Here is a 15,169-nt window from a genome sequence, read left to right as displayed (position 1 = left end):
TGCTCGCTAGGAGATCTTGCTAATTACTCAGCTGAGTAAGTGAGCAAATAAACAAGCAGGATACATTACAAAATACCAGAAGAGTATAGTGTAATTTTTAAGACTAGCTCGCTAGTAAGTATTCTACAGGTATAGCTCATAAGTTACAATGGCTGTATCATGGGAGACCTTGCTATAGTGTCTGTTCGAACTTTGATGAGAATTGGAGCTGGTGTTAGGTGTGTGTGTGTGTGTGTGTGTGTGTGAATTATGTGATGGAGGTTCTGCTGTAGTCAAGGTAAAAGAACCAAACACTTCTGCCTAGGCTAAATATTGATTGGCTGTCTGCATATGAGGCAGTAGAATTGTGCTGGAGCCCCAGTTTAGACATAAGAAAATGGTCCTGAACACATCCCTAACTTCCCCAGACCCATTGTCATGGGTGTAAGACTCATGAGTTGAAATTCAGCAAAATATGAACCATGGAAAAGTGTTTTATTAGGAGAGAATCTTGCCCACCTTGATGAGCCTGAGAGAGAGAGGTGCAGGATTGCATTGTGGTCACTAGCAAAGAGCTAGCTCCAGTGATCACCAGTAAGGAAATGGAGACAGAAGGGAGAAAAAGATCAGGAAGAAATGGCACACTGAATCATTGAGCTGATCTCTCACCCACTCCCTCTTGCTCAGAGGTAGGCTAGTGCAGTGGTTCTCAACCAGAGGTCCAGGGCCCTCTGGGAACTGGGGGGCCACGAGAAGGTTTCAGAGGGTCTGCCAAGCAGGGCTTATGTTAGACTTGCTAGCGTCCAGGGCAGAAAGCCCAAGCCCCACCTCGTGGGGCTGAAGCCCGAGGCCCTGAGCCCTGCCGCCTGGGGCTGAAGCTGAAGCCTGAGCAACTTAGCTTTGCGGGAGCCCCCTGTGGTGTGTGGCCCCTGGCAATTGCCCTGCTTGCTACCCCCTAATGTCAGTCCTGGCTTTTATATGCAAAAAAATAGTAGTTGTGGCACAGGTGGGCCATGGAGTTTTTATAGCATGTTGGGGGGGGCCTCAGGAAGAAAAAGGTTGAGAACCCCTGGGCTAGTGTATCCCCAGAGCTCAGACTGGTACTCTCCCAAGCTGCAGGCACAAAGCAAGTTCTACCCACTTCAGATGCTGCTCAAAGCCTATTGTGTGGATGGTGAATATACAGTACAATCACATGTACTCTGCTCGTCATCTTGGGCCTGATTCTCCTTTAAATTAGGTTTGAATACAACCTTGGGACTGGATTAAGGCATAAGCACAGTAGACACATACCGAGGGCCTGTGGTCTACCATGAGATTTTGATGCATTTCATTTTTAATGTAAGCTGTTTCTAGCCCTTGCGGTTTTTAAGAAAAACTTGAAAATGTGAACTGAGTGTAAGTGGTGCAGTGATACCTGCCCAAGTCAGACTGTCTCCAGCAGAGAAAGGAGCAGCAGCAGTCTCTAGAGCAGTGGTTTTCAAACTCTTGTATTGGTGACCCCTTTCACACAGCAAGCCTCTGAGTGTGACACCCGCCCCCCTTATAAATTTAAAAACACATTTTTTTAAAATAATTAACACTATTATAAATGCTGGAAGCAAAGCAGGGTTTGGGGTGGAGGCTGACAGCTTACGATCCCCCACATAATAACCTCATGACCCCCTGAAGGATCACAACTTGTGTTCCCTCTAGACTGTGCGGCTGGGTGGCCGTCCAGGAGTGATTCAAATGCTGTGCACTTGATTAGCCCCTCCCTCAACTGCTTTGCCACCACATTGCTCCTGCAGCTGCTCCTGGGACCCTCCTGCTGGCTGTGCAGAGTGGGGGATGAAGGGGGTGCTGATGTCCCCTGCCCCCATACCCTGTCCCCACAGAGAAAGGGAGAGGGGACAGCCTGGTTGAGGACATGGAACAGGAGAGAGCTGTTGGGTCTGAGGTCTGAACCAGCCTTCCCAGTAAATAAGTACCTTTAAAGAGACCGTGCACAGTCTCTGAGAGTTCCCCAGCAGCTGGCACACACTGTCAGTCTCTCTCTCCCCTCCCACTCCTCTGCCCATGTACCCCAACTCTGCGGGAGGGGAGACAGGGCTCAAGACAGAGCAGGAGAGCTTTCAGTGAGTGCCTTTAAAGAGACAGTGCACGGCATCTCTCAGAGACTTCCCCAGCAGCCAGCGTGCGCACACTGTCTCTCACACACTCTTTCACACTCGCCTCCAAACACATACTTATGATGATGTTGTTACTTCTTGATACTTCCTGCAATGCACACACATTCTCTGTAATTTTCTTCTTTCAAAGCGTGGTGTTTTATGTTTTTTGACTGGTCTCTGCATTTCATAATTTTTATTTCTCTTACACTTAAACTTAATTCTTTGAGTATTGAGTTCTAAAATGCCTAACCTGTCCAGGCTGGAGTGATTATCCCTATGATAACTTTTTAAAAATATATATTATATCTAGGTTTTTTGTTTCTACTGGTGTGCACATAACAAAATTTATTCCACACATGGATAGAAAAAATTAGAGGGAACATTGGTCACGACCCCCAGTTTGAGAACCCCTGCTCAAGAGCCAAGGAAGAATCCACCTAGCCCCCCAAATCCATCATTGGAGCAGAGCTGGCCACTAGGGTTGGGGGCTGGCTGATGGAAAGACTTGGATGCCCTACTGGTCTCTCTCAGACTCGATCCCTTTTGGGACCAGAGCTTCGTTCTTACTTTCTCTGGACTTTAGGCTTCTCGAGTCATATTATGGAGTAGAGTGATCAGACAGCAAGTGTGAAAAATTGGGACACTCTTTTTCAGGGGTGGGGGGGTATATTGCCACATATATAAGACAAAGCCCCTAATATCATGACAATTATGATGTTATCGGGATGTTTGGCCACCCTAGGTAGGGGGAGTAATGATCCTTCTCCCAAATGCCACCAAAATACCGGTACATGTCACTCAGAATAGCTTGTGTGCAGATCTTGGTAACATGATCCTCCCTCTCATTCCTTACATGCTTTGTGATAGTAGCAAAATAGCTAATGCTTTCAATATTTAAATATCAAAAGTATTATCTGAGTTCGCCACCCTTTTGACAATAGTAGGGCAGTTCACATTTCTCTGAGCTATTGTCTGAGACTCTGTGTAGATAGACATTGCTTCATCAGTCAGACATTTTCAAGTTCCTCTCTGCAACACTGAAAGTCTTTGCTAGCAACTTAGCCCAGGTCTACACCAGGAAATTAGATCAGTATAACTAGGTCATTTAGGAATGTGAAAAATCCACACCCTTGGGCTTGTCTACACACTACTGGCTGGATCTACGGGCAGCGATTGATCCAGCACGGGTCGATTTTATCACATCGAGTATAAACGTGATAAATCGACCGCCGATCACTGTAGCGTCGACACTGGTACTCCACCTCAACGAGAAGCGCAGGGGGAAGACACCGCAGTAAGTAGATCTAAGTACGTTGACTTGCTGCTGAAGTTGCGTGACTTAGCTCGATCTCCCACTCCCTAGTGTAGACCGGCCCCTTGAGTGAAACAGCAGTACCAGTCCAATCCCTGGCAAAGACAGCACTCAGCTGATAGGACAAATTCTCCTGTTGACATAGCTACCACCTCTTGGAGGTCGAGTACCTACACTGACAGGAGAAACTCTTTTTTGTAGACATAGGTAGCGTATTCACTGAAGTGCTGCAGTGTTTGAAGTGTAGACCTGCTGTTACTTTAAAAAAAAAAAAATCTGAGTATTGTTAGTTGTTGGCTGCATGTGTGCGTTCTCAGTGTGTGCTGTCCCAGCTCTGCGCAGGTCGCTAACACAGCAGACCTCGATCAAACTGCCCAAAAAGACCATGGACTCTGTTCCGTAGCAGAGGCACCTGGCCAGGTTTATTGCTGATGAAGCACGATCCTAATATCCCATAGATTCTACAGTACCACTAACGCATGTTTGCCCGTTACAGTGGACCAGCTCAGTGAGTGGCGGGACTTGCCATTTCCCCCTCAGCCAGACAGAGACACCCCTTCTGAAACCCCTTTTTCTACACTGATACAAACAAGTTATGTATTGCCCTTCTGACATGGTTAGTTACCACCCTTTACCTTGTACATGTCAGTTAGATCAAAGCATCTCTGTCCATCACTGCTGTCATCCTGACCTTATCTTTAAGAGAGCCAGTGTGTCCCTGTACCATCTTCGGGGAATGTGTTTACACCATATTTTGGTATTGGGGTGTTCTGGCACTAACTTTCTGGAATGTGTTTACGTGAATACTTAGTGCCACTGAGTGCTTGTGTTTTTGCAGTACCAGCCCTATTTTTGCCAGGTTCTGTGAACTTGGAAATAGGCATGTTTTGTAACAGGGCCTGACTTCTGCTCATAGCTAGAATCTTGCAAATTTTGCTTTATTTCACCAGGGCCTGACTTTGGTTCAGGCCTTAGGCCTTACACCAGGCCCCTTATACCAGGCCTCATGTCTCAGGCTCTCCTTTCTATTACACTGAGATTGTGCAAAACAAGAAGACAGTCTTTAAAAAGTGTTGGATCACTGACCCTCCCCAATTCAAACCTAGGCCATCTGTCTCATCCCAGGTATGGAGAAGGGGTATTGCACAAATTACCACAAGACCCAGCTGAAAGGAAAGACTTCTGGGGAGAGCTCAAGGATAGTAAGAAATAAGTGACTAGCACCTAGCTAAGTTGTGACTCTCTTCTGCTGGCCTATGGATGTCTCATCCTTTCTCTAGAGAGGAGACTTTGTAGTCTAGTGTTTAGAGCAGAGGACTAACTTCAGAGGCCCAGGTTCTAGTCACAGCTCAGGCACTGACTCTCTGCATGTCCCTTTTCTGCTGTACTTCATAAACCTGTAAAATGGAATTGATGGTCCTTCACAGGGAGGTGTCTGTAAAGCACAAAATGATTTTGTTGAAAGCTCCCAAGGCAGAGCATCGTTATGTCTGTCTTCCTCTTCATTTTGTCTTTTTCTCCAGTCAGCTTTCTCCGCAGCGGCACCAAGCTCATCTTCCGGAGGAAGAATAAGCAGAAGGAAGCAGGCCTGAGCCAGTCGCATGATGACCTGTCCAATGCCAGCACCAGCTCTGCCACCAGGAAGAAAGCCAGCAGCTTCTCCCGGCGCCTCATCAAGCGCTTCTCCTTTAAGTCTAAATCAAAACCCAAGGCCAACGGCAGCACAACATCAATGGGCGAGAACTAAGGGTGGGATGAGCCAGTCCGAAAGATTGCATTGAAGCCCCCTTTGTCTCTGTGTCTTTCCCACCCCAGGTATCTGCGAACTACAATCCAATTCCTTCCTTCCTTCCTTCCTCAGCTGAGGCGGACACCGCCCCTCCCCTGGTGCTTTATATTGGTTGAGGAGGTAAGGGAGTTATGAACCCAAAGTTTAGGTTGATTAGCCACCCTGTTTCTGCCTCTTCTGGATATCATGACCCATTTGCTCTTGCATAACACCTGACAGCTTGCTAAGCAGTCATTCTGACTGCTCCCGGCACTGGTGGAATGACTCCATGTCCTCCTGATTGCCTTGCACCTTTGACTTCTCCAGATGACCTTCTAGAAGGGGGACAGGGCCTCTGAGGTGTCTGCTCCAGGGTTAAGACTTAACCCTTTAGTTCCTGAAATCTTTAACTGTATGGCAAAAGAGACCCTTGAATAACTTTTTTGGGGAAAAGGGGTTAATCTATGGAAAATCAAGGCTCCTCCACTGTACGTCTGCATGGTGTAGAGTTCATGGCCTGACTGAGGAGTAACACCTATTTGCTGCAGCCTGCCAGCTGGGGTAAATTTTCAGGGGAAAGAGTAACTCCATAAACCAGTTATGCTATTTGAACCGTGCCCCCCTGTTTTGTAGAGAATTTTGGGAATTTTTCTTTTAAATGAAAAGACGTACCAGAAGAAGGGAACACGAGATGACTCTGCAAGACAACTGGGTCCTTGCAAAAGTCCTCTTATTATCACTACTGCAGCAGCTGCTAGCCAGACATAAGGCTCCCCACTATTGCCAGGGTGTTTATAGAAAGATGAACTGATCCCTAGATGTAGCTCCCCAAAATGTGGTGTCCACCACATCTAGCTGTCTGGACCAGCTAGTCTTTGTACATATGGCCTCCTTTCCTTACAGAGGTGGTTGGGGCCACTGGAGAAGCAGATGTTCTTCGATCTTGTAGAATGCAAGCACAGCTGTTGTGGTCCATGGGTGCTCTACTCTGAAGACCAACAGGACGCTTGGAAAATGAGGGGTAGATTTGCACTAGAGGAGTGTTTGCTATGTAACTTGAAGTTTATTTTAGTGCCCCATGTGCCCCATTCTTTAGTGGAAAGAATGAAGGTGAAGTCCTCCACAGAAAAGATTTGACTTGTTAAAATGGACCTTTCCCTAGTGACTCCTGATGGCACTGACTCTTTCTCCTGCAAATCTGATTCTGACTATGTATCTTTCTTTCAAGTAATATATGAATGTCCTCGATTTGTCTTGTGTTGGCAGAGAAAATGAAGGCCTCTGCATTTCTTAGCATCAACTTCATTGCATGAAAGAGAATCAAGTAGACAGCTAGGCAGACTCTTTGCCCTGAATGTGGCAGGGGGTTAGAAGTTGCTGAATTTACTTGTGTTGTGAAGTTCCCTTCAGGCCCACTTTGAATGAGTCAAACCAAGAACATTTTGGAAGGAACCAGTGTCCTATGAGAGTATCATGTGGGGATAAATGGTTTGAAAAGGAGCATCTGCTCTTCAGCAGGATGTAGAAGTGTGGAGAAGGGAGACCAGAGAAGAAATCATCCTAAAAGATGAGGTCACCTGGGACTGGTCTTATTTTCCTCCTCCCCAAGTTACTAGGGTGGCTACTAGGATGGGAAATCATTTCTGCCTAGAAAGGGGATGTTGTGGAATGTTTGTTTTGTTTTGTTTTGTTTTTGTTTTAAAGGCAGCTTGTATGTGGAAAAAATTATTCCTGGGTGATTGCAGGAGGACAATTATTAGGTTTTGCAAAAATTACAGAGGAAGTCCTGTCTATAGGAAAATCCTTGAACAGTGATCGTGAGGCACATCAAAAGACTAGAAGGGGGTTAGCAGTGTGTAACTGGGACGAGTTCAGGGCCAGGAACTATTCATGTTCCTGGACTCAGGGAAGCACTAAGTTCTGGGTAGGATCCAGAGTGCGCAGCTATGATTTGAAAGCTAACAAGTGGGGCACCTAAGTTAGAGGCGCTCTTTAGCGTTGTCCCACTCACCCCAGCTAGACTGGGGTGTGCACAGTATAAAACTGGTCCAGCTGGCCAGTAGCCTCCTCTTTTCCCAGCTTTTGGTCCTGAACAGTCTGTTCAGTCTCAACATCCTTTTTATTTTTCTCCCTTTTCCTTCCTTGCTAAGAAACCATCATGCTTATGCCACTCCTTCCCACACGTTATCGGCCTACAGCACCTACTGTCTGTCACTGAAACATGAGCTCCTTGATGGAGACTGTGCCAAGATCTCAGTTGGGGCATGTTGGCAGTTTTAGATGACTCCTAGAAAGATGTACCACCCACCTTTCTGTCACAGCTCACCTTCCTCTGTGGTCTCAAAGCTGTAGCCTTTTCTGACTGGAAATCCTCCACCTTTCTCATTCTTGGGTTTTGTTTGTTTTTCTTTCTCAACTTTCGGGAGGTAGTTTGAGACTAAAAGTGGTTAATGTTCTGAAGCCAGACAACATCAAGATTTCTCCAACAGCCACCTGTGAAACCCTGCAGTGGACACTGTAGCAGCTTCCCTGGAAGGCTGAAGATAGTGAAATACACATATTTGAGATTAGACTGAACGTAAACTATGATCTGAACATGACTTTGAATAACAGAAACAAGCAACTTCTGAGCTGGAACTTAACTGTTTCATAAGTTTTGATTTGAGCTTTAATTCTTCTTAAACAACAAATAGAATGGGCTGGCTCTGCTGGAGAGGAGCTGGCTGTGGAAATGCCAGTGCAGCTCATTGTATACTTCTTGAAATGTAAGAATCCAGACACTTCAGTACACCCAGATAGCCTTTTGCAGATGGCTGCAGGGCATGGTGGATGTCTCCTTAGCAGGGTTAAACTAGGAGTCATGTCTTTACTGTCTTATGAGCTTTTATTTAAAGTCTCTGATAATTGGGTGATCGTATTCTTAGAGCAGGGTTGCTCAGTTGTATGGTCTTGGTTAAATGACACATTCTTCTCCTGTTCTGCATCTTCGCGTTTGTACTCAGTAATTTTTCCTATGTAGCTGCTACCATGCACAAACAGTAGATTGTGGGACTTTGGCCCTGCCTTTTGTGTACTTCTGGGTACTTGATACCTAAGGAGATGCTTCAGCCTCACAGTTAGGTGGGATTAGATCAAGTGACTGATCTACCTTTGGCATACTTCCAGGTGAAAGAGCCCATGTACATCTTTAGCATCCAAACACTTGGAGAATTTGATGTGTTTAAGGAGCAAGTCCTATGGGATTTTATTTTCAAAATTGATCCTTGAGTCTTAAAAGATCTAACTTTTTCTTTCTCTACTTGTATTTATTGCTTTGAAATGTTTGCTGTGTAAACTACATTTCACAGAGGCTGCAGTACCCTCAAAGGGTTATTTATTCCCTCAGCCACTTGACTGCTCATCTTGGCGCTATCACAGTAATTTGTGGTATAACCGCCAGGATCTACAAGGATGAAAATGGCAGATTTTTCTGCACTCTTTAAATTAAAGCTGCAGAGCATCTCCTTAAAGGGTCACTGGGGTCAAACACTTAAATGTAATAAAAACTGGTTGTTTATCAAATATCAGTATTTTGCTGTGTATGGGAGGAAAACTGAATGTAAAGTTTTAGGGTTTGCTTGCTTTTTTGGGGGGGGGGGGGGGAAGAATTGCATTCTTTTGACACATCTGCTGTGCATATAGTGCAACATTCTGCTGGCTGTTTGAGAACCAAAAAGTGAAAGTGATTCTGAACAAATGAAACAACAGTGTCATTGCCTAGGCTGACGCTAATGCAAAAATTACACAATGTAAATGAATGTTAATCTCTAATGTGATGGTAATAACACACAGCTAAAGAAATGCATTTTAAAAATAGTTTTTAATTTGAATGTTCTTTTCTAATTAGCCATCAAAGCTGTTCTTTAAGCCTATAGATGAAAAATTAAAGTCCATTTTCTGTCCTTAGTCTACAGGCAATCTCATCTCATGTCAATAGAAACTGCATGCATAGATAAGGGATGCTGTGTAGCTTTAAATGTTAAGAGACACACATACAGGCTTAAGTGCAAAAGGCAGTGTTATGGAGATCTCTCTTTTGAAGGATGTTTCAAAAAGCTTCTTGTTAATGGAACCTAATTGTGTGTGTGTTGGGGAGCGGGGTTCTTTGTAAACAGCATTGTTTGGCTATCTTTTTATAGGCTATGATATGAACTGATTGAAAAGGAGAGGTATGATCAGTAGGTCTGCTTACTAGCCTTTACAGACTTTGTGGTGAACCAAATTGGCAATCCTCCCCATTCCCATAGGCATTTTTTGTAATGTGGTATATTTAAAAAATAAAATAAAAATGAAAACTGCTTCTCACAAACATCTGTTGAATACACTTAAGAATTTCATGGTCAGATGAGTTGAGGCCAGGCAGAGAATGGGACACATAACTGGAATGAAGTTGGGGATATTGAAAAGTTTTATACAGACCTCTGCAAATTGTTAACTCTTTAGTCAACTAAGTTAATTACTACTTTTCAAATTAGAATATGCATGTACGTATATACAGGGTGTGTATGTATACGGAAGTTTCCTTCTGTTTCCTCTGAGTTAACCTTACTTAGGGACTTGTTTCCTGTGAAAACATCTTTCTTTGTGTTAGATTTCAAATCTATAGAGCTGGGGGCTTGTTGGCAACTAGCAAGCCAATCTGATCCCAGATGAGACAGCAGCTGTGACTTAGATCTTATTTGTTCCTTTCAGCTGTCTTTTTATTCCCTTCCTGTACATAATTAATATACAGTGAAGGTGTCATATCCTTGGTAGCAGAGATTCAGTGAAACCTCTTGTAAAATAAAAAGCTGGTGTGTACCCTGTGATATTGTAGCTCCTTTACATGAGTGCCCCTCAACTCAGGACTTCTTTCACAGGTATCTGCTTGCTTTGTTCACTTGTACAGGTTCTGGAGCAAACACCCACACTGAGTCTGAGCTCGTGCCCCATACTTATGCTCTTTTTTGTACTTTGATGCCTTCTTTGTGGGTGGATTATTTTAACCCCAGATTTCAATACAAAGAAAAATAGGAACTGTTCAGCTATTTAAGAGATTAGAGTACAATGATTTATTTAAAGATGAAATGGATGAAAATTCTGCACCTTTGTAAATGTTTAAGAAGAGTTCCATTGCTGTGTAATGGCCTGAACTTGTTAACTTATTAAACTAAATGGAAGTTTATAAACAGTATCTTGTGTCCTCACTTCACATGTCTTGGAGTTCGTTGAAATGGTTTGAATAGCCAGAAATTCCTGGATTTTGTTGTTGTTTTTTTTTTTTTTTAACAAAACAACTGTTACACTTAGCTTATGGAATTTGAAATATAGTGTAGTGGTGGAATAATAGTTAATGAGAGATGAAGCCATCAGCAGTTGCTGTGTGACTAGACTAGTACTATCAGTCCATCTCTTCTGCAATATACTGTTTTTCAGAGAGAAGCAATGGGTGGAGGGAATGCACCCATACAAGTTTGTGGTGTGGGTGATGTAATACTCCAGCAGCATTAGTGACCTTGGTTAAATAGTTAGCTCTGTTCCTTCTTGACTTTCTCTGGTGTATACCTTGTGCTCCTGGCTCTTCCTTTCCACCTGCCTCTGCAACAGCTTTGGTATACATTTTAATCTGTTAAGTGATGCAACTCATTGGACCTCCCTTTGTGGAAACTTAGTTCTTCTTTGAGTGCTGTCCCTGTGGGTGCTCCACTCTAGGTGACGGTGCGTCCTGGCGCCGTTTATCGGAGATTTTCGGTAGCAGTGCCTGGTTGGGATGCAGACACTCAGTTGGTATCTCCCGTCTCGTTGGAATCTTCCTGAGTACATGTGCCCCACACCCTCCTCAGTTCCTCCTCAACCGTCCTCGGCTGAAGACGGAGCTCGGGGCAGTGCTGCCTTTTCTTCCCTGGTCTCTACATGAAACAGTAACAAAGAACATAGAAATAGTTATTAGTTACATCCCAGTTGTTTCCCTTCCTTTAGTATAGTTACATAGTTAGTTACTTAGTAAAAAAAAAAAAAAAAAAAATCCTTCAGGCTTGTCTCCCCTTGAGACACTCTCCTCGGCCATCTCTAATTCATAATGCTAGGAGCTTCAGGATTCAGAAGGTGTATTTCCTGTCAGGAATCCATGCCATGGACAGATGGGCACTCATACTGTGTGAAGTGCCTTGGGGACACCCACGTCCCTGTGAAGTGCCTCCATTGCGTGAGCCTCGTCAAGAGCTCGTCGCGACAGGGATCTGTGGCTCAAAATGCTGTTGACAGAAAAATCCTTACAGCCGCTTTCGGAGACGAGAAAGGTTAAATCCGCTCCCACACACTCCCCAGCCAGATCGGAACCGGTGGGCAGCGTTGCTTCACCCTCCCTGGAGCGGAGGCAAGAAGCAGAGCAATCTCACAGGAGAGACTTTAACAAGGGTAGGGGGACTTCAATGAGATCCCTACTCTCTGTACTGACAGCACCAAAGGCAGGTGCCTCAGCTTTTTCTAATGCCTCAGCCACGGCTCTGACAGAGCGCAGAGGCAGGGACCCGACCTCTTGTGTCAGGAAGTTCCTTGTGGCTCCAGTCCCCTCGGCACCGCACACGGCCGCGGTGCTGGCAGCGCACGCCTCCTGGGCACTGCACACGGCCACGGTGCCAGCAGCGCAGTCCTTCCCTGCAGGGAGAAGAACGTTGGCACCGAGCCTATTTCCCCCCCCCCCCCCACCAGTAGCAGACCCCCTGCAGGGCACCTCCAAGCAGTCTGCAGCACTACTGTCACTTTCACTTTCTCCTGCTAATGAGCTAGAGCAAAGAGCAGGCTCAGCTCAGCCCAGGGAGCAGGAGCAACAGTTTCTCACTTAATGTGAGCTTTCAGTGCCACCTGAGCCTCACTCTCCGCTCCTAGATACACAGGGCTCATTTTTTGAACTGCCGCTCTTTCCAACTGAACTGGTTTTCACTGACGGTGAACTTGATTTACAGCAGCAAGCGGAGTTCTCCACTCCTACTTCTCCTCCACAGGCACCTCTGCCACCTCAGGTCACGGTTCAAGGCCGCCAGCCTCAGTTTTCCCCATTTTGCCCCCCCCATGGGTGACACCTGGGTTCTCCTACCCTATGCCTTGGCCTCAGTGGTACCCTTGGCAACATCCTCCTATCAATCATCCTCCTTCTGTGCCTCAGTCTCCTGCTCTGTCCACTTCTAAGGTGCCTGAGCCCCCTCCTGAGTATGCAAGTTACGCACCATATCCTGACTCACCGACTCCTAACTCTCCATTAGCCCTGGACGGAGCCCTCCTCCCTCCGCCTCCACGGGCCGTGGAAAACTGTAAACAATTTCAAGCACTTTTCTGGAGGGTGGCACTCAATCAAGATATCCCCTTTCAAGAGGTTCAGGAGATGCAACACAGACTCCTCAGAATCCTTCAACAGTCTGCACCCTGAAAAATTGCGCTCCCTATAAACAAAGCACTCCTGGAGCCGGCTGATACTCTCTCGCAAACCCCAGCGTCTTTAGTACCAACTTGCAAAATGGCCGAATGTAAATACTATGTCCCTACTAAAGACGCTGACTTCCTATTTCTCATCCACCACCGAACTCCCTTGTCATAGATGCAGTTGCACAGAGGACGAAACAGTCACAATATTGACCCACCCCGCAAGACAAGGACCTTAGATGCCTTGACGTCTTGGGCCGCAAGGTTTATACGTCCTCCACACTACAATTCAGAATTGCAAACTATTCTGCTCCCCTCGCTAGTTATGATTTTGATATTTACAATAAACTTTTGAATTTGCCTCCTACATTCCATAGGATAGGAGAGCAGACTTCAAATTAATCCTGACTGAGGGCCAACTGATTTCCAGAATGGCCCTACAGGCATCTCTAGACACGGCAGACACAGCAGCCCGTACAACTGCAACTGCTGTGGTTATGTGCAGATCCTCATGGCTCTCTGCATCTGGCATCCCCAAAGAACTGCAGACCAAAGTGGAGGATCTCCCTTTTGATAAGGACAAACTTTCTCCTACCCTCCTACCCTTCCCCGTCCCTCCTCAGGGACCCTTCTCACGACCACTTACTTCGCACAGAAGTGGCGCATCTTCTACAACTAGGTGCAGTGGAACCTGTGCCGACGCAAAATCAAGGGACAGGTTTCTACTCCCATTACTTTCTAACTCAGAAAAAGACCGGAGGATGGAGGCCTATACTAGATCTACACCGACTGAAAAAATTCGTGAGGATACAAAGCTTCAAGATGGTCACACTGGGCACAATAATACCTACACTGGATCAAGGGGATTGGTTCATAGCTCTCGACCTACAGGAGGCTTACTTTCATATATCAATCCATCCAGCTCAGACGCTTCCTACGATTCACAATGGGTCACGACCATTTTCAATACAGCACCGAGAGTTTTTTTTCCAAGACTCTATCCGTGGTCGTGGCTCACCTCCGCAAACACAGGGGAACAGCGTGACCCCATCTGGACGATTGCCTCATCAAGGGCAACTCCTGTGGTGAGACACTTCAAGCTACCCATTTCGCCATCTCCCTCTTTCACAGCCTAGGCCTCCAAATAAACATCCCAAAATCCACCCTGACACCTAAACAACAGATCGAGTTCATCGGAGCTCATCTCGACTCAATCCAGAGCAGGGCCTTGCTCCCATATCACAGATTCCACGCTATCACGCAGCTCAAACTCACACTCTCTATTCATCCCAGGACACAGGCAAAACTCTGCCTACAGCTCCTTGGTCACAGGACAGCCACCACCTTCGTGGTTCACCACGCCAGGCTACACATGAGATGTCTCCAGGGCTGGCTCAATTCCAATTTCAAACCCACCAGACACACCTTAGGGATGCTGCTAACTCCTCCTCCCAATGTTATAGGTTCCCAACATTGGTAAACAAGTCCAGAAAACCTCTGCACAGGGGTTTCCTTCCAGCAATTTCCCCCAACGCTCATGCTCACCATGGACGCTTCCCTGATTGGTTGGGGAACGCATCTAGAGGAACACAGGGCACAAGGCCGGTGGTCCGCATCAGAGACACACCTACACATAAATCTCTTAGAGCTCAGAGCAGTGAGGCGAGCATGCCTTCACTTTCTTCCCCGCATAAAGAACAAATACCTGTGAGTCTTAAAAGACAAGATAGCATGCATGTATTACATAAACAGACAAGGGGGAGCCTGATCACATTCCCTTTGCATGGAAGACATTCAACTATGGAATTGGTGCATACGACATCGAATACAAATCATTGCTTCCTACCTACCAGGCTGTCACAACACTACTGCCGACGCACTCAGCAGGCACTTCTTGACACAACGCGAATGGGAACTGCACCCCGCAGTACTCCAACAGCTCTTCTCCCTCTGGGACACCCCGTCAATAGATCTTTGCCACAACCCAGAATCTAAAATGTTCCATTTTGCTCCAGAGTGGGACTCGGGACTGCATCCCTAGGAGATGCATTCCTCATCCCATGGAACAACTCCCTCCTGTACGCCTTCCACCAATCCCTCTGTTACTCAGGGTTCTTCGGAAGATTGCGGACGACAAGGCCTGGCTCATCCTTATTGCCCCGGCTTGGCCAAGACAGATGTGGTATCCCTACCTACTCTGCATGTCCTCCCATCACCCACGGGCTCTCCCCAACAGGCCAGAACACGTTTCCCAGGACGACGGACGGGTTCTTCACCCCCAGCTCCAAAAGCTCCACCTCACAGCCTGGTTCCTTCATGGTTCCAAACCCATGAACTAGCCTGTTCCGAGCAAGTCCAATATGTCCTCCTACACAGTAGGAAAGACTCCACTTGTAAAACCTACCTGCAGAAGTGGAAGCGTTTCGCCCTCTGGTGCTCACGTAATCACTTAGCACCCAATAACATGATCCTCCCTAACATTCTAGACTTCCTCCTGAAACTAAAACAGGACAGATTTTC

General features: G+C 46.1%; 1 protein-coding gene across 6 annotated transcripts in view; it reads left to right on the top strand.

The window, feature by feature from the left end:
- C2CD2L (C2CD2 like) overlaps positions 1-15,169 on the top strand; it is a 50,530-nt gene that overhangs the window by 31,652 nt on the left and 3,709 nt on the right. For 4 of the 6 annotated variants that reach the window (XM_044997051.1, XM_044997050.1, XM_044997047.1 and 1 more), the window contains exon 14: positions 4,968-10,424. The exons of 1 other annotated variant lie outside the window; for it this stretch is intronic. In XM_044997051.1, coding sequence (XP_044852986.1) covers positions 4,968-5,191 — 224 coding nt within the window. In that variant the 3' untranslated portion in view covers positions 5,192-10,424. Of the gene's footprint in view, positions 1-4,967; positions 10,425-15,169 lie in introns of those variants that run through there. One more of the 6 variants, XM_044997049.1, reaches the window with a different exon arrangement.

This window comes from Mauremys mutica, chromosome 22 (genome assembly GCF_020497125.1).
Source record: "Mauremys mutica isolate MM-2020 ecotype Southern chromosome 22, ASM2049712v1, whole genome shotgun sequence".
Taxonomy (NCBI): Eukaryota; Metazoa; Chordata; order Testudines; family Geoemydidae; genus Mauremys; species Mauremys mutica.
The sequence above is the reverse complement of the archived record's forward strand: the minus strand, read 5'-3'. Positions and strand labels throughout refer to the sequence as shown.